Source organism: Anabas testudineus, chromosome 18, assembly GCF_900324465.2.
Source record: "Anabas testudineus chromosome 18, fAnaTes1.2, whole genome shotgun sequence".
In the NCBI taxonomy this organism is placed as follows: Eukaryota; Metazoa; Chordata; class Actinopteri; order Anabantiformes; family Anabantidae; genus Anabas; species Anabas testudineus.
The window spans coordinates 17,195,866-17,218,798 of record NC_046627.1 but is presented as its reverse complement, the minus strand read 5'-3'; the positions used below and the strand labels follow the sequence as shown (position 1 = coordinate 17,218,798).

The 22,933-nt window shown below is 40.9% G+C and overlaps 2 protein-coding genes across 6 annotated transcripts in view; both read right to left on the bottom strand.

Moving 5' to 3' along the window:
* The window catches only part of rgs12a (regulator of G protein signaling 12a), a 35,169-nt gene extending 18,602 nt beyond the window's left edge, over positions 1-16,567 (bottom strand). The window contains exons 1-3 of one of the 5 annotated variants that reach the window (XM_026352698.1): positions 16,412-16,567; positions 13,630-15,514; positions 11,701-11,793 (exon numbers count right to left, since the gene is read on the bottom strand). In XM_026352698.1, coding sequence (XP_026208483.1) covers positions 11,701-11,793; positions 13,630-15,426 — 1,890 coding nt within the window. In that variant the 5' untranslated portion in view covers positions 15,427-15,514; positions 16,412-16,567. The other 4 variants (XM_026352700.1, XM_026352701.1, XM_026352702.1 and 1 more) reach the window with 4 other exon arrangements.
* A 978-nt stretch (positions 16,568-17,545) lies between these two features.
* msantd1 (Myb/SANT-like DNA-binding domain containing 1) lies at positions 17,546-21,115 on the bottom strand. The gene is made up of 3 exons (XM_026353173.1): positions 20,685-21,115; positions 20,307-20,603; positions 17,546-19,612 (listed from the first exon to the last, which is right to left on the bottom strand). The coding sequence occupies exons 1-3, from the start codon at positions 20,930-20,932 to the stop codon at positions 19,321-19,323; spliced, it is 837 nt and encodes a 278-aa protein (XP_026208958.1). The 5' UTR covers positions 20,933-21,115; the 3' UTR covers positions 17,546-19,320.
* Between the last annotated feature and the right edge of the window lie 1,818 nt (positions 21,116-22,933).

Sequence of the window (22,933 nt, the reverse complement as noted above, 5' to 3'; positions counted from 1 at the left end):
TGCAAGTCTCCTACAATGAGGCTGAAGTGCCACCATCACCTCTTGTCCATACACCCTCTTCCTCTGTTGACACCTCTAGTGACAAGCCCGTCCACTGTGGGTGGCTCTGCAGCTCTGCAGGGCTTCTTGGATCATGAGGCTAAATATCCTATTTCCCTGCTGCAATTTTTCTGAAAGCATAAGTTGTTATCAACTAAATGTATAACATCACAATTCATGTCACAGCGACTCCTCTGTCTCGAAAGATAGCATGGTTTGCTCTTCCAGTTTTACTGTTGTACAGCCCCCTGCATGCTGGAGGAACATGGATGATAACATCGATACAGATTTATGGATTTGAAATGAGACACAACAAGTAGAAGACACTATCATCAGTGTTGAATCAGTTAAAAGATAAACCACATTCACACTAATGTCAGTGTCAGCCTCTAGCACGGTGTACTGGGTTTCTTGTGTTTTAAAAGTGACTTCTTTTTATCTTTTTGGGCTTGTTTAGACATGTACCTGTCTTCGAAAACGAGGTTGAGATGTACCCTGCTCAACACTTCACCACACTCAGATTATTCCAAACTTTTACACAAGTCAAGACTGATTGTAGCACCCTGGAAACAAACAACCACGATCCCATGCCGCTTCAAACAGCTGTTCTGAGTGGGAGACAGAAGAGCAACAAAGAGGGAGAATAATGAATTAAAAAAAAAAAAAAAACTAAAAAAACAGCTGACTGAACAAAAGGAGTCCCCGGTTTCGTAAAGAGGAGGAAGAGAGGGATGAGGCTCAGTCAACTAACCACAGTTTACTTACAGTGCCGAAGTTCCAGGTCCTCTTGAAGGAAAGTCTCTTTTTGAGACTCATTGTTCCCTAGTCCACTACACCAGAAGCACACAGACAAATTATGCGTGTGTGTGTGAACGCATACCTGAACATTCCCCACCCAAAACTCTGCAAGCCATGTCTGTACAAGTCGGCGAGAGGGTGAGAGAGGGAGGGAGAAGGAGGCAGAAATTTGACAAGGCACTGGACAGAAAGGAAGAAAGGAAGAAAGGAGGAGGTTGCAAAGCAGGAAAGAAAGATTTTCTTACTCTGCAGCTGTTGCCATGGCAACAGACTTGACAATACATACAGTCTCTGCCACAGTGGCATGAAGGAGTCAGATGAATTAACCCCCTCTTTTATTTCCCAAAAAAAATACACACTCAGTATGTCAAAACCACACTGGCCTTCCCCCTCTTTTGTTTCCAGTCAGGGCACTCTCTTTATACTCAAAGGAGAGAAGAAATACCCAGCCAGTTTAAAGTGAAACCAGATGATTCTTCTTTAGGCAAAATAAAAGTTTGGTAGCTCATGAAGTGAACTCTGAGCTTCATTATCCGCTGTCACAGATCACCATTCTTACGCCCCCAGTGGTAATCGTGTCAGTTGGTGTTTTCTGCTAGCAATTAAGCTCATGGACCAGAAAAAGAAAATTAGTTTTCATTCTGGCATCACTCCTTGTCTCTACTGTAGTACTGTGCCTCCACATTTCTGGCAAATCTGCATGCCGGCTGTTTCTGGACCAACTATTATTCTTAAAGTAAGAGGTTTTCCCATGGCAAATGAGCTAGCATTCTTTGGACTTAATTTTGCTGTAAGTAATGGATGAGATACGGTGTTTATTAACAGGCTGGTTTTCATGGTAGATTTCCACAGTTTAATGACCTTTTTACTTATTCTATAACTGTGTTTGTCATATTACTGTGTTAATAAGTAGGAGAGGGCAATCGTATTATGTGCTTTTATATTTAAGAGTAAGCACACAAGGGGAAGAAGGTGACAGAAATGGTCTCATTATGTTTCTAACACATTCGGTTGTATCATGTGACTAATGGCACTGAACGTACTGTACTAATGTGAATAAACAAAGAGTTTTGGACAGTCTCTTCTCAAAGGCTTTCATGTTCCCCACCTGAGTGTGCATAGAAAAACTGGCAGAAGTATTTGTGTGAAGATTGAAAAAGACAAGAAAGAAAAGCACTCCAATTCACTGTGTGAATTGTTAGACGCAGTCTCCCCAATTCCACATTTGTTAGATGTTGGTAAGACATTCAAGTTTTAAGTAACATGAAGAAAACACAATTTGGAGAGGGTTATCATGTTGGTTATCATCCTTGCAATTCTGTTGACAAAACCTTAAGGTAAACAGTAGCAATACAGCATTTTCATTACAAAGTGCTTGTCTGTATTTGTTTTTTTTTTTTTATCTAGGTAAATGACATGACACTGAGCTCCAGTATTTTTTTTGATGAACCTTCTACAGCTCTTCAGCACATGTGCTTTGTCAATGAAGCAGTATTATTCGAATGAAATAGATAATGGTATTTTTCATGCAGAACCAAAATCTGTCTAAACATGGCTTCAGATGATATAAGCACTTTGTCTGATGCATACTGATGGCTTAACAATACTTTTGAAGGACGAGTTACTCCCAGTTAGAAAAATTAAAACTGGAGGACAATTGATGCAGCTCCAATAAACAAGTGCTCAATCTCAGGAGAATCTTCTTTCAAATTTGACTTGGCGATGTCTTTCCAAAGTTTGATGTTTATAAGGACACACAATGCATTATTTCCTGAAAAAAAAAAAAAAAGTCTGATCTAAAATCTGAGAAAAAAAATTCCATACTGCTTCTCTCCGAAAGGAAAGGCCTTTCTGAGCGAGCGAGCGCCAGGATGCACAAAATATTATTAACAAAACGTAACTGTAAAATTTTACATAATTCCCAAATAAGAAAATATTATATGTCAGAAACTTCGTGAAATCTGCATATGTGGGGTTTAAAAATAAATGTCTTCTTAAGATCAGTTGGTGATTGAGGCCCAGAGTGTGTACTTCATGCTATAATGGGGAACTGCAGCATGGAAAGAATCTGTCTGCTTTCATGTGTGGGTAAAATCAGTCAGACAGTAATTAGCAGCTTTTCATGGTGTTAAACTGAGTCATCCTGTGGTCAAAAAATCCCAGGGTACAGAACAGTCTGCTTCAGTTCTCCAAGTCTACTTCTGCCCTTTGACCCCTCCTGAGGCAAAGTGTTCAATGCAACCAGGTGAACACATCAATACGCATATAACAACATAACATGTTGAAATGCTAAAACCAAGCGCTTCCCGGAAAAGCATGTTTGTATTTCTTGCTTTAGTGTTGCTAACTGGAGAAACTCAGTCTGTCACAAAATAAATGGGTTTCACGTGAGCTCAGAGCCTCCATTTGATTTAATCAATTTGTGTGAGATTTCTAGACAGGCTTTACAGCAACAAGGAGCGCTGCTTGTCACACAACCTAACTAATTGCATGTCAAGTTCTCCACCGAACAAGCTTGACCAAAGACGGAAAATAATTTGAACGCGCTATCTGTGGCAGACGACAAACCATTCCCTGAAAATAACATCAAGAAAGAGCCATGCATGGAGGCAACTTCCTTTTGAGAGAGGGAGGGCAAGGGTGCGGTGACTGATAAGATGGAAGAGACATTTTTTTCCCAGCCAAGCAAAAAGTGCAGGAGAAAGAGGGAGACAGACTGACTTATACAACTATGGCACTCCTGACAATATCTACTGTAAGGGAAGACAGTGTAGACAGAGAACTTTGCATTTGACGTTTAGAGACTAAGAAGTGGTGTCCAGTGTTTCTGCTGTGGGAAATCTTGTTTGTCACCACTGACACTCTATCACATCACCAAGATCCTCATGAGGTCCGCATATTTATGTAATGCTAATCAAGAACCAAGAATGATAAACATGGACACAATTACAATCCCCATAGGTTTGCTATCTACATTGTGTCCACAGATAAAAGCCTGTGAAAAGCTATATGGAGTCAGTCCAGACGACATATTTTCATAACTTGCACAAAGCAAAAAAAAGCACACCTTGACGTGAGACTGACAGTCATGCTCTGGTAAGAAATCCTATTACTGTCATAAGAGCCTTGGACATTATGGCAGTTACATATAACCATTTTCGCCCCACAGTGGCACTAATGATTCAAATTCTACAAAGAAGATGTTTTTTTTTCTTCATTTGAGACAAAATACAAACTATTAGTTTTGTAACAAATAACAAAGTGGTTTCAGATGCCTGGCTTTGCAGACATAATTGTAGCATCATAGTATCTAGCATAATACCAAACTGACTCAAATTTCTGTGTCATGTTTTTGGTTTTACAAACAGATAAAAATGCAGAGGTGAGAAATATGTGTAATATGTTGGTAACGGTCATTATCTCAGGTTTGAAGGAAAGCTTTACACTAAAAGAGGAAATTGAGTAACTTTAGATCACACACTATAATGATGCTGAGAGGATGCATGCCTGGTCTTGGCCATGAGCCATGTAAAGTGTCCAGACTTGTGTCGAGGCAGCTTTTAAGTATAATCCCCTCAGTAAACAAATGAGTCATTTTCAATGTCTTTAAAGACACCAGTGATTTGCATGCAAACAGAGGCCATTGCCACGCTGCGTTTCATCTGTTAATCCCCTTGATCAGCAGCAATCTACTGCCTGTTCCCAAACCCTAACCGGTTAGCCACAGCAGATGGGCACGACTCTGCTCCTGTCTGGATTAAAGTGGCATTACTGTGATTTGTGCAGTGCTACGGGTGTGCGTGCTTTAGCCACTTGTTGCTGATAAAAGGCTGACAGGGAGAACTAGCATTCCTCTGTGTGGATATGTTTACTTTTTTCTCTTTGTTGCCCTACTTCTCGCAGGGTCAGGACCATGGCGCTTAGATATCAGAATTTGTCTTTTGCAACTTATAATAACAATGTACATTCTGAGATTAACCAATGTTAACTCTGCCTGGACTTGTACTGCTTAAGGCACAACAATCGCTACCTATAATTTAACTGCATGAATGAAAACATAATTTTAACTCCAACATTTACTGTGTTGCAATAAAAAGGAATCTTGGCATGACACAGGTGGGTAAGTTAGAGAAAATGCAATATACACAATGAGCTACAAATAAAATACATTTGAATTACAAGGCACAGCTGAACCCAGCAAAAATAGAATAGAGAAACAGTGACCACGACCCCTCCCATCTTAATCTACTATCATAGAGAAAAGGCTGCGCTCCCATCAGCCTAGAGGGCTTGAGGTGAGTAAACCACATAAGATGCTGCCCCACCCTCCTGCTGCTTTTTTTCTCTTCCATAAAAAAACACCAAAAAAGGACTTTCCAACCTGAAACCTGACACGTGTAATTAGCCCTGTAAGTCCACCCGGTTCCCCACCAAATAACTTACACGAGACATTAGTGTTCACTGTTTTGAAAAGTCTGAGTGTTTTGGTACATTTGTTGTGTGATGTTAAAGCAAAGATATAAATAAATATATGCCTCTCAGGAGCATACAAGGCTATATCTTGCCAGTGACAAGGAACTGCCACAATTGTTTACTTCCTGTTCAAGTCCTCCTGACCTTACACACCGTTGTCTAATCCTTTTGGTTATACAAGGAACTTGAGCTGGTTGAGCGTGACTGGTATAGAAGTTGATCCCTCTAACCTGAGGGCTGTAGGATGCACTAAGGTGAAGACATATATGAAGTAGCATATAGCATGAATTATGTTTGCAGATCACAACAAGAACAATATAGAGCATTTTTTTCTAGTAACCAAGCTACTTTTTCAAGAGAAATATTATATTACCTCATGCTGACCACAGGATTAAGATGTTATAGAAAGAATTCATGAGGAAAAGTTAGTGTTTAGGTTGCCAAAGTAGAGCGCCAAAGCAATTCCTTACAATATCACAGTAAGAGTAACTTGGCTTGCCTGGCAATCCATGTTTATGACTTCCACAGTGCGAAGTAGACAGGACCTTGGCCTATTTCTGCAGCATCTTGCGCCAACACAAGGTCAAAAAGATACCACCTACATACACTTTCCAAGCCTCCCTACAATCCGCTCAGGTTGCTTAATGTCTCTGATGTGACGCTAGTGAGCCCCTGTTTCATCTAAGCTACAAGTGTGAGGTAAAAAGTTGAACACGACGAGCAGCCCACTGTTTCCCAGACATGTCTCAACTGTTACCAGGGAGGAGATAATAGACGTTAGTAATTCTAAAGCCATTCCTTGTTGAGTAACCTCCACACCCTTGTCAGATGATTCCCTTACAGTGAAACAGAGAAATTGAATAATAGTACAATTCAGGAAGGTAAACACTGGGTGGGGAACGAATCATTTCAGGAAGTTGTGTATCATGTCCATATAGCTTTTCCAATTGCCAATCAATAAGGAATAAATAAAAGCTGTGTGGTTAACAAAAAAAAAAAACAATGTTGAATTTCTTCGATAGATGATGTCATAGAGTTGATGTACAACGGCCAAGAGTAGAGCTGCAATGTGTTTCAATCCAGAGATGTCGAGGCAACGGGTATTTTCCGTGGTTACAGTTTGGTCAAACAGCAAACTCAGCAACCACAGCCACATCTGGTCATCTGGTTATTGGCTGTTGCATATTCATATGGTGTGCAGCAGCTGGACAGTTAAATAACTGCTACTCAAGTTTTGTTGTGTTAATGTACTGTTTTTCCAGTCAGTGGGTTTGGAGAGAGCAATAAACCCTCTTCCAGGAGGAGGAAAGAAGAAAAGAAATCATAGTGGAGACATTTAGAAAATGTCAGGCTGCTTAGTCTTTGCATCCTATAATGTTAGCCTAAGGACACATTTCGTGAGCGCAACTGTCCACCCACACTCCAGAGCTGGCCATGTGATGTGAGATAAAAGTGTGTCGTGTTCTCCTCCCTCTCTCACTAATCCCCAGGAACACACTATTCCTGCTCATTTTCTCAAATCATAACACCCACATTAAAAATAGAAGGGGGAACTTCTAAAATCACATGTGGCATTTAATTTTAGTAACTGTTGTAATATTAATAATTATCATAACTCAACATGATCTTGTCTCTCACATGCTTGTCTCTTACCACCTTTAATATACGAGTAATAAGGATCGTACAGTACTCATGCCACACCAAAAAAAAAGACTTATTCTAGCAAAGCTTGCTTTGAGTAAAGTGAAAAAGAAGGCTTTACAATCAGAGTGGGGACATGCCTGCACAAAGCCAACAGGGTCAAGACAAAACCACAGGCAACCATTTCTAGTTCAAACTAAACTGTTACATGAATGCCTCAAAACACAAGGCTCCTTAACATTCAGCGAAGATTTAATTCTGTCTAACAACAAGCTCTGATCTTGGGGTCCCTCACAGCCATTCTAACTTCTTCCACTGTCGCCAATTGATTGCAAAGGGGGTCATCTCTCAGGGCAAGTACAACAGAGCGCACTTATACTGGTTCACTACACAAAACCCTTTTAGTATTACATCTAATTTAAAGTCAGTGTGCATCCTGCTATAGATACTAGACCACATTCTACTGTATACAGCGGCACAGTGTATGTTTTACAGCATATGAGATTTCGGCTGGCACTGCTCAAAACATTCCTCTGACAGACCACACAAGCTAACCACTGTATGCTGCTGAAACGCTACAACAGGAGCTACAAAGAGCCCAAAGAAGGAAAAGTATCAGTGGCAGAAAAGATACGACTAGGGTCAAAGATGAAGATGGCATCACCAAAGAGAGAGGTGAAGACAGACAAAATAATGGAGATTTCATGACAAGACTTACAGAGTTGAGAGTTAAAGTTTGCTCCATGTATGGCGCTGTGTACGTGTGTTTGGCTCGTTTTCAGCGCTGCTCCACACGCCTGGTGTGTGTAAACGAGTCCATCCGCTGGTGCGCCGTGGTGCGTGTGCGAGTCAGTATTTGCAGTGCAGAGAGACAGAGCTCAACGGGAGAAAGGGGGGGGGAGGAAGAGAGAGCGTGCAGGAGAGCTGAAAATCCTGACAGCTACTGGGAGTTCAAAAGCTCCCTCTCTCTTCCTCTGCTGCCTGCTCCTCTCTTTCCCTCCCGCCCTCTCTCTCCCTCCCTGGCTCTCTCTCTCTCTCTGCTGTAAATTTCTCCTCTTTCCCTCTCTGTTTACCTTCCTCCCTGTCTCTGTGTCTTCATGTCTTTTCTTTCTGCCACAACCACAGGATAGATCTATTACCCGCAGGCGTGCAAACAAGAGACGCTAATGTCTCCACACCTAGCTCAGGCAGGCTACTTGTTGGGGTGTTCTTGGACAAGACACCAAAACCCAGTGGTAGTGCCGATATGTACTGTCTGGCAGCTGTCCAACCAAAATTTCCCCAAGGGGATTGATCAAGTATGTCATTCATTCTCAAAAGGAAAGGAGAAACTTCACACTCAAGGAGCAAAAGAGGTGCCCCAAATTTCCCTGCAAGCACCTAGAGAATGCCTGAATAATACGGGGTGCATTTACTACCAGCTGACATTAACAGATGTTTTCACATCCAGCAACACTTCAGAAGGCAGAGTCAGTGTGAACACAGGCACAGCAGCCTGCTAATGGTGTCATCTCTGCAAAGTTGAACACACTGTCATCTGCTAAACATCGGGGGCGCAAAGCATCTGTTTGGAGCTAGAAACAAGGAATCTGTGATGAAGAAGAAATCAGCTCATAGTGCTGGAGCAGTGGGATGTTACGCCATTTTCAGCAGCTCTGACAAGCTCTGCATTGAAATAAGACAAGGGGGTAAAAAGAGGCACAATCGTCAATATGTGCAAACATTAAGGGATCTCAATAGCTCATAGCTCAGCAGGCATCAAAACACTCATCACAATATGCAGGGAAAGCGAATCAGCACCAAAACAAACACAGAAGTAAATACAAAGAAGTTCATTCCTCTACTGAACCAGGACGTCACACATTGCAAACTTGTTCAAAAGCATGAGTATATATAATATCTGTCTGTCTTGGTGTGTGAGTTGCGAAAAGGCTTTGTGATGTGAAGAAAAAGCATTTACGCATTCCTGTGCTCGCTACTGTGACGCAAACCATCAACATTTGAAAAAGCAACGCACGTTCCAAATTGTTCCACAACATGCAGTGAGGCCACATAGATGGGTTACCCACAAGGGTCTGCCCCGAGCACTGCTGGTGAACTCCAAAATCGTCTCACAGTGTCCTTGTGAGTCCAGATGCGTGCACCGACTGACTGCTTATCACGTAGTTTTGCAAAACTTGCCATGAGAACAGTCCTTCAGAACATTCTTCACAACAATATACACGTTCTACAGAAACCAAACACTTTTGCCCCCTAACTATGTAAAATGTACAAAGCCAGTAGTAATTTCAGGGCAACAGTTTATCTTGACAGGTTGATCATTCATTATCTGTATTCTTTCTTAAGCACAAAAGAGAAAAGGGTCAAGTTTCAAGCTTGTCTGTCCTTTATAATACATAAGGTCGTCATAGATTTTAGAATTAAAATTAGCTTTGGGAGAAAAACATCTGTAGCTCTAGCTAAAATAAAATAACCAAACCTTGCAAGTGTAATGCTTTTATTAGGATATACTTGGTAATACCACTGGAAGGGCTTTGGTTTGGTAGGGAATTTTAGAAGTGCACATTGGAGTGTGAGCCCAGGGTGAAGCTCAGCCCTTGAAATGAGAACCCTGTGGCAAGTGTCTAATTGCATTTGACAACCATAAAACATCCCCTATGGTGTTATTACTTGGAATGTATGGGCCCACTTTGACTTAAAAGTGCATGGCTTAAATATCGTTCTTTGACATGTGCTATGAGTCCACCATGTGTTTTTCTTGAATGTTAAATAATGAAAGCAGAGCCTGACTGAAAATTAAAAGAAATTACAGTTCAGAAATGCACTTGCAGCGATTTAGAGAACATGTTGCAAAGATGTAATCTTTTACTAACTAAACTGAAGAGATCAATTTTCTTTTTTTATGAGAAGTTTTTACTCACAGATCTAAATACAAATAAATCTAGAAATGCAGGAATATGATATCTTAGACTACACACAAAGTTTTGGACAGGAAATCAGATGCCTAATACTATATACCAATTCAGTAATAGTTACAGTTGATATGGTTCTGTGCAAAACAAACAACAGACACTTCTGTTTGCACAGCAGCAGATATGCTCAACTGTATGAAAGTAAATGTAATCATGTGACAGTTTTGATAATAACTAGTGTATCCCTTCTAACAGACTACAGAATATTCTCATTTTTATCTTGGCTCTATTTTTTCTTAACAAAAACACAGTCTACTTGTACAAAGAGGCATTAATCCAACTAGCTGAATTCAAAACCAGTTAAAAGAAGAGATACAATAGTGAGCTTGAAACAGATGGGTTAAATGTGATGTAACAGTCTGTTCTGCACAATGTACTCCCAACAATGAAATGTCACATTCATAACTTCATAATTCCAGCATCTGAAGCTGTGTTGTTAGATCTAACATAGTTAATATATAGCAAATGCATTTTTCATAATAAATACTAAAACAAACTGAGCCTACTTCTGCCGTCACTATTTTATGGATTTATTCTAAAACTACCTTGATTATATTGATAACTCATATTACCCATGCTTGCATGTGAAGGGCCAGTGCTTTTTGACTTTACTGACTCTTCCAACATATAAGACCAGTATGAGCGTGTTTCTCCCTGTTAGTGGCAGCTCCTGATAGAGTAGAGGTGTGAAGTCCAGGTATTACAAGCGTTCAATTGTGTAACCAAGCAAACTGGAGGTGTAAGAAGGAGAACGTAACACAATGCTACAAGTGTGAAAGCATCCAGATGATATTTTGTTCCATAGAAAATAGCTTCATCTAACAACTGTAAAATATAAAAACTGATCAAAGTAGGACTGAGTAGGACTAACAAGGCTTAGAAAGTGTTTGCAATGGTTTTTAGAGATGATGATAATGCAGCTTAGTCATGAATCACATCACCAAACCAACGCAGCCACATGGTAAGGGGATCTCCACACATCAGCCAACATGGAGCTCAGAAACAAACTAACAAACAAAACACAACTGACTACATGAGAGACTGTGCTGTGCAAGCAGAAACATGTAACCTTTCAAAAGTTGTCAGAACCTTTCATGGGAATCTTTCCTGCATTTGTTCATCTGCTTTTCAACAATGGGACTATTTAGTGTGTTAGGACAGTCCTGAGGAGGAGAATTGTGGTGTGCCTCTTTGAGTACAATGTGTGGTCTGCAGGTGTGTCTGCGTGTTACTGTGACTAATGTGTGAATATACAATACAGTACGCCACTTTCTGCTTTGTTTCTGTGTCCGCTCAGAGCAGTTGTAGGAACAGAGTGTGTTTTTCTAAATGTGTCTGGATGAGTAATGCATGCATGCAGAGACTATTGGAGAAGGAGAGTTCCTCAACAACATTAATATGAGAGAATGTGAGCACGATATTCATTCGTGCTTCAGGGCTCATTAGCGAGGCCAAACAAACAGAACCAAGCCTGTGGCCTGCACAAAGACCCCTTTGTGAGCAACCCCTCACCACAAGCATAGCAGCAAATGCAGAGTTCAAGGCAACGGAAATAAAAGGTTAAAAACAGAGCTACCGTGGAGCAGGCAGAGAAAAGGGGGATGGTTCAAATGAATGTCCACATTAGTGAAAATGACAACTCAGCAAAATAGGAGGTAAAGAAAGTTGCCAGAAAGTTAACATGAAAACACTACAGTAAATAAAAATGTTGAGGATTTTCACACTGCGATTGAACAACTATGTCCATGAAAAAAAAGGAGATGAACCTGTTACCTACCTCAAGGTCATCCAGTGATCGTGCCAGACTGAGTCGTTTGGCAGAACGGCGTTTAGAGGCACGGACGCCACCAATACCCCAAAATCTGGAGCCCTATCAACATAAGATAAATAAAGGAAAGATAAACCTTGTGTGTGAAGTATGAGACAAAATGAAAATATGAATGTATTAGTAAAGTCACTTTGAGGTAAGATGGGGTTAAATAAATGTATGAAACTGTCAGTACTTCTACTAGATATGACAGATTCATATGATTAAGCTGCAGCATTTATAGAAAATGGAGGTCAAGAAGTGCAATCCTCCAGGCAGATTGGCCACATAAAGTTAACATAGACTATTACAGCCCTCTTTCAAATGCCCAGAAACAGAAGCATTAATTCTACTAAACTGTCAAAAACTTAGACAAATGATCAGAACAACATGGTTTCTGCCAGTATACAGTAATAATAATTCAGTATAACTCAGTTATAATAATGCAGTTTAACCAGCCACCCAATCTTCTGATTCTGTTCTGATTGGAAAGGCCGTGTCTAATGTTTGAACGACTAAGAATTGCAGATAATTACTGCTGCATGACAAGGGCTCTACCCTGTAATTTGCTTGGCTTCCTGCACAAGACTGTCTTCTTACTAATCTAATGCAAACTAGGGGACAAAGAAAAGAACCAGAGCTGATTTAAAAACAGGAAAAAACTTTGTTTGAATAGTTTGAGCAGCTTAAATGTTCAAACTATAGATTTCAATGGTAACTTTATCAAATGTGAGCTGCAAATAATGTAACATTTAAATTATTTTCCATGTAAAAATGGAAAGATCCCCAACAAGCTGACTAATTCCAACTGTAACTGAGATAAAGAAACTAAATCAGATGAACAGTATACAACATGCTGCTCTGTCGGATGAGGCCAATTTCCAACACTACATGGATACACAGGGACATCTTGTGGGCAATAAGGACATCAACACACAGACCCCACACACACACACACACACACACACAAAAACATGCTCCTTCCTTATGTACACATTTATGACAATGACATCATTCAGGTAATAGGTGTTTTCTGAGCTCAGTTCACGCTCGACACCAATAGAGACTGTTGGTAGTAATACTGGTATTGTATTTCAGACTTACTACCACCCCCTCAATGTCTGGAAACTCAACTCCCTGTGACCATTTAATACATCCTGTGTCACTATGTTAAACATGACTGAAGTACAGAAACAGATGCACTTGTCTAAGTTTTACTCTGCTTACAATGAACTATTTAAAAACACCTTTAGGATTTCTTATTGACACAAAGCTGAGAAATCTGATCCAATGATACAGTGTTTATTAGCAAACTCAACAATGACCTTTAAAATCCTGTAATATGTAGAAAAGAGAAGTTTGAGAGAAGTTTGCTCAGCTTTGAAGTCATTTTATAGACAGTACAGTCATGGAAACGCAAAAGGCTATGCTATCCTTTCTATGTTACCTAAGCAATTACATTAGACCAACTAATCATTGTACTACCATAGAACTACACCTCTTTTTAAGTGTAGGTTGATAAACACAAAAAAAGATGTTTATCATCTTAGAATTAAGATGATATTTACTTTTGAGTGTTATCTCTTCAGGACACTAAAATAAAATGAAGAAATAATCTACATTTAGTAACATACATCAGAACCAGTAAAATATATGCAAGTGGTTACAAAAGGAAATAAGTAGATACTATTTTGTTTTCAGCGGTTACAAGCAACTAGGGCCAGAAAGTCCTGTTTGTCAGGTCAAACAGGTGAGCTGAAGTAGCTTATCTATGTGATCAGACAAACCTGATCAACATCTGTGAATGGCTGAATGTGAATGAATCTTAAAATGTGTTTAATGTGCCATTTTAAAAAGCTGCCTATTTCAGCTTAAACATTTTTAAAATGTCTTACTTACATTTTTGGTATTTCCATCCTTGCGCTGTTTCTCTCTCTGTTCAAGAAACCTTTTGGTCCATTCCTCTCTGGGGGGCAGCATCATGACATCTGCTGACTGGTACTTGTCTAAAGGGAACTTGTTCATGGGTGGAGGCAGATTACTAGTGCTGGAGCTGAAACTAACACTAGAGGACCAATTGTTGCTGGACTTTGCCTGAGGCTCTGGATCACCACTTAGGGCTTTAGGCCACTTTGGCTTTGAAAACCACCTTTGGCTATTTCTGAGAGGATCTCCAAAGAAGCTAGTTTTTTTATCTAAAGGCAGAATAGGTGGAGGGGGCTTAAACTGGAACTCAAGTCTGGGTGGGGGACCTCCATAAAAGCTCGTTAGAGAATCTGGACCAGGTAGTGACTCTGAAAGGGAATGTGTGCTCACACTGTTCTCTGGATTAAGTTTTTGGTCATTCTTGTAGAGGTTTATTGGGGTGAGGTCTTCATCCGGAGGATAATCCCATGGACAGCTGGGGAGGTGGGCCCCAGGGTGGTTTGGGATTGCAGGAGGGAAATCCCTGTCCGCTCTCTCCTCAGGGGGGGATGAATTTCCAATTCCACTGTCCGCATTGCTGCTGGCGCTCCCTTGTTTGCCAGTGCTGCCATTCTCCTTGGCTTGCTGCTGAGCCTCCAAATCCAATTTGAGTCTAAGCCTCTCCACAGCCTCTCCCATGTCACTGTACAGGACTGTTACAAAGTGCAGTACATCTGGAGGAGTCTGAGGGAATTCCAGGCAGCCCAGAGCATCTGGATCTGGAGTACAGGTAAAGCCAAACCGCCCAGCAATCCCTATGTGATCCTCATGGTTTCCCAACTCTGGGTCGATGAAAAAAACATGACAGGAGGCCCTTAACGGACCGTCCTCTGGTATACGACCATTGAGAATATGTGCTGTAGTGACCAGACAAAAGAAACGCGGGTCTTCAGCACACACAACCCCTAAAACAAAGTTTTCAGCTGGAAACGCTGCCAGAACAGCTCCGGTATCATCACAAAGTCGAATGCAGTCAAACATGATCTTCATCATCACCAGAGTGTGGGTATCCTGTTCTGTTCCCAACTGTCTTATTCGTTCACGAATGGCTTTTAAACAGTCACTCTCTGACTCTGTAGTGTTTAAAATTAACTCTGTGGAGCTGATATAGCCCACCACCAAGGTCATGTTTAAAACACTCCAGTCTGGGCTGACTTCTTCTCTGTCAGTAAAAAAAGAGTCTGTGCCCCGCACCCTGGAGGTTTCCTCCTTTGGCTGCTCAGATAAAGAGCTCCACTGTTGTGACCACTCTGACATATCAGGCTCTGATACCGGCCTCTGTTTGGCAGTTAAAGCCTGACTCAAGTTAAAAGATGAATTGCTTGAATCATCCGAGACAGTGCGGAGAACACATGCCTTTTGGAATATGCCATTTTTCTGGCCAGTACCAAATTTTGCATCATTAAGGATGGGGTTTCCCATTATTCTGCCCTCAGTGTGCACCACCAATTGCAAGGGCCCTCTGCAACCGCCAATCAACTGCACCACCGTCTCATGTGAAGCGGTGGACACATCTGTTCCACCGATGGCCATAATGCGATCCCCTTGTTTGAGTCCAACCAGGTCAGCAGGGCTTCCTTCTAAGATGCCCCTCAAGAGGCATGGCCTCTGTCCCGCAATAGTAAAGCCATATCCTGCCCGACCACGGATGATCTCCACACTCCTGAGCACACCAGCTACATTTAAATCCAGCCGCCTCCTTGCGCCCTCAGGCTGTCCCTGTATCCTCATGTTTGTTGTTGTTGTAGGTTGCTGTGAGATCCAGTGTAGGGGATCTAAAACATCTGCCGGTTGCCAACACTACTGTGTTGTTGTCATCCTACAGATACACAAAGTGAGCAAAAAACATGAGGACACTAATGTGAAAAATAGCAGATTTGCAATACATCTTGCATACAAAACATACGCCACAGCGAATAATACAATAGCAAAACAGTCCAAATATACATCACCTCTCAGCAGAAATGTCGTGATGAAATACTATCTTGAAATGTTTAAATGTGGCTGAGCGTTAATTTCCATTAATTAATCTGATGAATAATGAAAATTATACAATGAACTGCTTGGTCTGCAAAATGTCCAAACAAATTGTCACCCAACTAAACTCATAACCAATGTTGATTTGCAATTGTTGCAGATTAATATCCTGGCAATCAACTAATGGCATGACTAATTGTTTCAGCTCTGTTTTAAATAGTATATCAATTGTACTTTTTGTTGAAATCATTTACGAAAAAACTTGACTCATACTCTAAACAAAAACAAGAGGCAGTTACTTTAGCTTTATTTCACTCTACCCCGAATAACTTAATAATAAAGTCAAACACTGATATCAATCTTAGTTTAGCAATTACCTGTCAGAAATAAGACACAGGCAGCTTTTATATCCTGACCCAGCTTGCAAATTACTACCATCCACCCACTCCCCAAAAAGCATAGTGCCAGCTGGCTCCCGACTCCCCAACAACACTTTAATGACCTCCAGACTCTCTGGTTTCGGTCAACCACTGTTTTTAAACGTTTCAATCCTCTGCTCCCCACAAAAGTGAAACATTTTTCTACACAGGAAACACCTTACGAAGCCTAGAGGCTGTTTTATTTGTACCATTTGTAAAAACAGTCCTGACTGAGAGAGCACTGTAGATGCTGCACGTTAAACCGAAACAATGAGGCTGTTTGAGCCGGCGTAAGTGTTTAGCTAGGTGTTTCAAATTACCTTTTTCCAGCGGTGAAAAGTTCCGCAAAACGTCCGGGGTGTCACACTCGCGCTGACAAAAGCCCAACACGTTTACATTTTTCACATTAAATGTCCATTTTTACATTATTCCCCACGTTATTCCGCCGCCGTGATTCAGAAGTTAACTCCGGTCCATATGGCAACGCGCTGGCGTCTTTCGTCGTAACCATGACAGCGTAACGTCTCGGGAACGTGTGACGTCTCCTTCTAACCAATCAGCGCGCCCCTGGCGTGCAACATTCAAACGATTGGCGAGACGCTATTGGCTGACGTGGATGACAGGTGACAACCTCCAATTTGATTAAATAAAAGTAATTTAATAATTTTAATATAAAAAAAATAAATAAAAAGCAACGCGTTTTTAATGTAGAAATATATTCTGTTATATGTTCTAAATAACCACGCTTTAGATTTACATATATGACATGAAGAGAAAGATCTGATTTCAGGGAATTCACTTCAATTCCATAAAAAAAAATGTTTATATATATATATATATGCAGTTATACGTATGCATACAAATTAATCATCTTACCTCTATGTATTTGCTATTCCTGCAGTTTGTCTGTTTGCATTGCACTTGCATGTGGTTCGTCCCCTGTCTCTCCCACACTGCTGGGTGAATAGTTTGTAAACAGTATCTCCCTGGTCAAAGGGCTGCAACGGTTCCACACAAGGTCACATGGCGTTACTACACACAAGGGAATAACTCATTGCGATTTGGTGAAATGTGTCATGTGACAATAGGATTGTTCTTAACGTAGGCACAATGCAAGCCAGTGCATTGTGTACCATTTACGTTACCATTTACATATGCATGATATGACTAGAGAGTAACATCTAATCACAAGTAGAAAAACATGGTGTGCATTTCCTCAAGAACAGTTCTGCATGTTCTTGTTCAGGAAGCAGTCACTATTATAAAGTGGATGTAGATAGAACTAACTTAATCCCTAATTTCTCCAAATCCTCTTAAAATAGGCCAAAAGGCAATTAAAGACCGTAACATCACTCCTTGAACTGTATTTTGCACTTAGTAGATGTTCTGACTTATAGTAGGAGAAATTACAGTGACACACATGAAATGATGGCAAGATCATAAGTTTTATTCACTAGATATGCAAACAAATAGTCATCTATACATAGGAAAAAGGTCTGTGCTTTTTCTGTATTTGTGTCTTATACTAAAAACACAATGCTACCCTAGTTTAAATGCTAAATTAATTTTGTGTTAATACTGAATGCACTGCTATCGAGCACACAAAGGGCATATTTTGGCAGTGACATTTCTTTTTACCACATATCTGATGCAGCCAGTGTTGGTATTCACTGTCAGTTTCCTTCCATCCTCCTCAACAACAGCAGGGATTATTGTTGCTCCAATTACCAGTTCACAGTGCTACAAATTGGCCTGCTTTGGCATCGGATCTTTCCAACCTGTAATTATCTTTGCACAGTGAAAAGTTAAGTGACAAGATGAGTCTGTTTTGGCAAGTTTGTCGTTTCCACAGTGATTTTAATGAGGTTCTTGACAAATGATCAAAAAAGAACATCTGATACATCTATCGTTAAAATGAAAACTCACACTGGAGCCTAAGCCAACCCTTACTCTACATGCTAAAGTGCATATTTCATTAAGGTTATTAACTGTACTGTATCATAGGGGACATATTATGTTTTTTTGTGTTTTGATGGTAAGTATATACTTTTGAAAAGTTGGGTGCCCTTGTTATACATTATACATTACATTAGTCTGAGGCCCAAAGCTTGAGGTGAACGTGTGTTTGCATGCTGGTTGGTAGTCAAACGCCCAGGTTTCAGTCTGGCTAATTTTATTTGTTCTCATGCTGTTTGGAATGTTGCATTGGTTAACATCAGGCGGTGTCGAAATTTATAATTGGCTATCCTAACCCCACTACATACACCATCCGACCCACACTCTCAGGTTAGCTGTCACAGCTCAGCTAGTGCCAGTTAGTTAGCACGTGTGTGCAGAGGTTCATACTGTATTCAGCTGTAAGGGAAAATAAAATATGTTTACTTTTCCCAAAAAAAAAAAAAAATCATAAAACAACAATGGATTTAGTTACTGGCCAGCAACAGACTTGACACGTCTGTATGCAGCTGGATTTTCAGCTGGGTTGTAGCTGCTGTTCCAAGTGGGCACAGTCCGGCCTAGTTGGGCGTGGGGTGGGGGAAAGACGGGCTTGAAAGACACACAAGCTCAAACAAGCTTTTTTTAGTCTCAGGGTCAGAGGAGCTGTTGCATAAATAGCCATTATAACAAGCAGCTACTTGCCCTTATTAAACGTCAGAATGATGTAATCTTGCATCAGTTGTTATTATTATTACTTCAGTAATAATCAGGATGCCTTAAGAAATCATGACAGCATATTTTTGTCCATACCGCTGCTGTGTTGGTAAGTGCTATACTTTGAGTTATACAACAAAACAAACCATTATTATATTCAATGTTAAAGTAAAATCCAAAAATAAGTACACAAAACCAATTCCAAAAAGTTGGGACGCTGTGTGAAAACTACACAAAAACAGACTCATAAACCCACATTTTATTCACAATAGTCACATCTGGGAACTGAGGAGACCGGTTGTTGGTTTTGGGAGGGGAAAGTTTCCTATTTTTATGTGATACACGATTCTAACTGCTCAACAGTTCTGGGTCTTTTTTTTGTCATATTTTGTGTTTTCCTTGCAAAAGATTTAAAGATTTAATATGTTTTCTGCTCTATTGAGAATAAAATATGGGTTTACAAGATTTGCAAATCACTGCATTCTGTCTTTTGGAATTGGGCTTGCACGTTATTTTTGACTGTAACAGGCTATAAATAACCATCATGCCCTCGCCCAACAACCATAACCTTTGCACTTCATAGCTTCCCTGGATCTTTGGCCCCACTCTGACCCCAAGATGCTGATGTCGCAGACGGAGGCTGGATCATCTTCTCCAAAAGATTCATCATACGCTCCTGCAGCTGCAGACACTGGACCTGAAGTAGGTTCTGCTGGTGCATGGCTCGACGGACCTCCCTGCATGTTTCCTCTATAGCCCGGTTCGACCTCCTTTGTTGCTGCAGCATGGCCTGCATCACCCGTAGTTTCTTCCTCTTCATTGATAGGTGCTTGTTGGCATATCTCTTCCTGGCTGAAATAGGATGTGAGCTGGAAAACAGAAAGGGCAATTTTAGAGAACTAATTTCACAGCAACTGCTTTAAGAAAACTTTCCTCTGGGCTCATAAGCTAATTGTTAGTACTTGCTAGTCTTTTTGGTCATTGGCACAAGTATTGTGAGCTGTAATTATGAAAACAGAATAAACTAATAAATAAACCAATAAAAGCAAAATAGTGCACCATAAATTAAATTAAATAAATATATTATACATCTATAGTATAAAAGACACACGAGTGTCTGAGACACAGTTTAACACTAAACAACTTATTAAAGAGTTGAATCTAACTAAGCTGAATTTGGTTTCTCTCTTAAGCAATATGCCCACATTAGGTCATATGTAAAATAAAATACCAAAACTGCTAAAGCTAAATTACTTCCCTTGTTGTCTTTGTTGTTTTCTGTAACTATAAATATATAATTTCACATGATATACATAATTTCAGATTAACAGGTAATTAAGTATGGTAATTAGTCTGTTTTTCTACAAAAAGCAGCAGCTAAACCAGAGTACATGTTATAACACAATAGAGTAAGGTCATATACACATTATCTCCATTATCTCAATTTGCTGGATACTTTCCCTGTAACAATAGGATTCAAAGGTCAGTTTATCAACCTGTTATTAGCTTTATCAGTGATTTAAACACACACATACGTATGCACCCTCATCTCGGCCCTGTTACCTGGAGCCCTGTGTGTGTTCACTGTCAGAGCTCAAAGAGTCCAGCTCTTGCTTAATCTCCATTTCATCTGAAGAGCCCGTGTACTCCGGCAGGAACCCCATCACCCCCTCTTCTGACTGAGCCGCCAGGTTCATGTCTGTAGACTGGGAGGAAGTGGAGGGACCTGCGGCGGAGGCCTGGAACTCCAAAGAGTTCACTCGCCCGTTCTCCAGCGGCTTTGAGAGGATCTTCTCGATGGCCTTATAGTACGGCCAGTCCGGGGTCTCACCGCTTTCACCAACTGTGGCTTTCAATCGCCTGTTAGAGCAAAAAAAAAAAGGGATGGTTAAAGTCATGCAACGCTTGTTTGTTTGTTTGTTTTGCAGCTGGTGCACTTGCCTGTACTGGAAGGACATGTTGGTGATTTTCATCTTGATCTCCTCTTTGAACCTCTGCTCTCCAGTTAGCTGAAAAAACCTCTGGGACATCTTCTCGTAAACCTTAGCGTTCCTCTTGCTTATTTTAAGTTCGTTGTGGTGTTCCTCCCACACGTAAAGGAGGGCTTTCATTTCACCATCAGTCCAGTTCGGGGCCCGTCTGTGTTTCTCACTGTGGCCTAGGTAGCTGAAACCATCTTCGGCTGCCATGTTTGAAATGGTTCTCTTGGCCCTGTGCTGGCTGGTGTTTGCAGAAACAGGATCTTTAGAGGTTGGATTTGAAAGTCTTTTTACTGTGCTAAGAGCTGTGTTGAGTCTGCAGTGAGGGAGTGAAACATGCAACAAGGCACACACACACACACACACACACACGCCGTCCTGCCTGTGCCCTCCCCCCTAGCCTCGCTGAAAGAGGACTCAAAATGGGGCCTAAGGCAGGAGAGGAATCTGGTTAAAAGCTTTTAGTGGTGCGTGATGTCACTGTGACATCAAGTTGCCTTGGCAACGGCGAGGGAGGCCCTTCATTTTCCCTCCCCGTCCTCTCACCACTCCCATCCGCTCTCCTTTTCCCTCCATTCCGCTCCACTGACAGCACAAAAAGCTTTTAGCTGAAAGGCAGCAGTGTGAGCGCACCAGATTGCTGACAGTTTTGAAATATGAACCTCTGGGGAGGACGAATAAAAAAAAAAAAAAAAAAGAAGAGGAGGAGAGAGAGAGAGAGGGAGCTGAGACCACGGGTATGTGTTTCCTTGGCAACAAGGCACCGGATTTGGTAGTCAGCCAACACGCTGCTTCATTTAAAAGCTTTTAATAATAGACAAGTCGTTTTGAGACGGGGAGAGGGAGGATTTGCTTCATCTGCAAAGATGTAGAAGAGAAGAACGCACAACAAACGCTCCCTGTTTGTATTTTAGACTTAAAAAAGAGGAGGAAAAGTCTTTCACTGCAAAAGTGTGAAACCACTGCAGGTGGAAGTAATGGTGGTGGTGGTGGTGGTGGTGGTGCTGGGGGGGCATCAGACGAAACGGCAACATGAGCAGATCAACTGCAGGCAACCCTGCAATTGAATACAATATCCTGTCTGTTGTAATCAGCCTTCTATTCATAGCTGTGGGTTGTAGACAATGGACCCCTGCAGGAAAGGGTTTCTCTGACCAGTTGTAAACCCCTCCCCCATTCAGTTCTCAGTAAGGGGCAGACCTTCATCTATCCCCATCTCAAACACTCTAGTCTACCATCATGTCTTTTCCCTTTCCTTTCCTCTCTGTTGCTGTTTTACCTCCTCCCTTTGTATTTATTTATTTGCAGCCTGACAAGAGCAGAAACAGTAATGCAGTAAGACAAGTTATCAAACCTCCCTTCATCTTTATTAGTGCCACTAGTTGCTGACAGTGTGGCTTAACGCAGGCCTGAACTTGGCCTGATTAGACCCTTAACCCATCTGCTCCTCAGCAGGCTGACAGGTGGCCAATGCATTTTCATACCACAAACGGGCAGACTAGGCCGATCCATCACATCTGTCACCGAAGGCCAACATTAAGCGCTGCCGTCGCAGAAAACGGAAGAGTGAATGAAAGTTGGTGTGAAAGGTTCTCTATGTTTGTTTTTCACTTTTGTTTTGTTTTTTTTGTTTGTTTTTTGTTTTTTTGGTTAAAGGGTCTGCGCCTCGAAATGTGAAGTAATATGACTGGTCTTGACAGTATGTGCTCAAGTTCAAGTCTTTAGCAACTCACTGTGGGTGAAACATGAACATGATGTTGTGCAGGACTATGAATGTATTTTTCACAGAAGAAACACCATTTATTTTCTTTAATCAATCAATGAAAGTAAAACGTCTATTAAATTATAAGTAAATACATATTTCAGTGACTGCATCACCGCCTTCCTCTATGTGAATATCACGGCCAAATCTTCTTGCTGAGGTGCTTTATAATTTTGTTTATTTATCTCTGTAGATTTTGTCATTCATTGAATTGAAGGTAATCCCGACTGCTAATCCAGGAGCCAGACTAATCTACAGATAAACAGGTCTTGCGCTGTTCATGTCTAGAAGTCAGTAATGTGAGTTAAGCTATAAAGTCCCATCATACTCAGTCTAATACCATACATCAAACTCTAAACACCACATATGACCAGATTAACCAGAATTTTTGTTACAGATATATTTCACATTTTCATCTTGTCCTTAGAAAGTTGAAATTTGTCCAAAAT

Coding starts and splice junctions, on each gene's coding strand:
- msantd1 (XM_026353173.1), bottom strand. CDS start 20,932: ATGGCAGCCGAAGATGGTTTCAGCTACCTAGGCCACAGTGAGAAACAC. Junction 20,604..20,684: donor AACATGTCCTTCCAGTACAG/GCAAGTGCACCA, acceptor TTGCTCTAACAG/GCGATTGAAAGCCACAGTTG. Junction 19,613..20,306: donor GAACACACACAGGGCTCCAG/GTAACAGGGCCG, acceptor TCTGTTTTCCAG/CTCACATCCTATTTCAGCCA.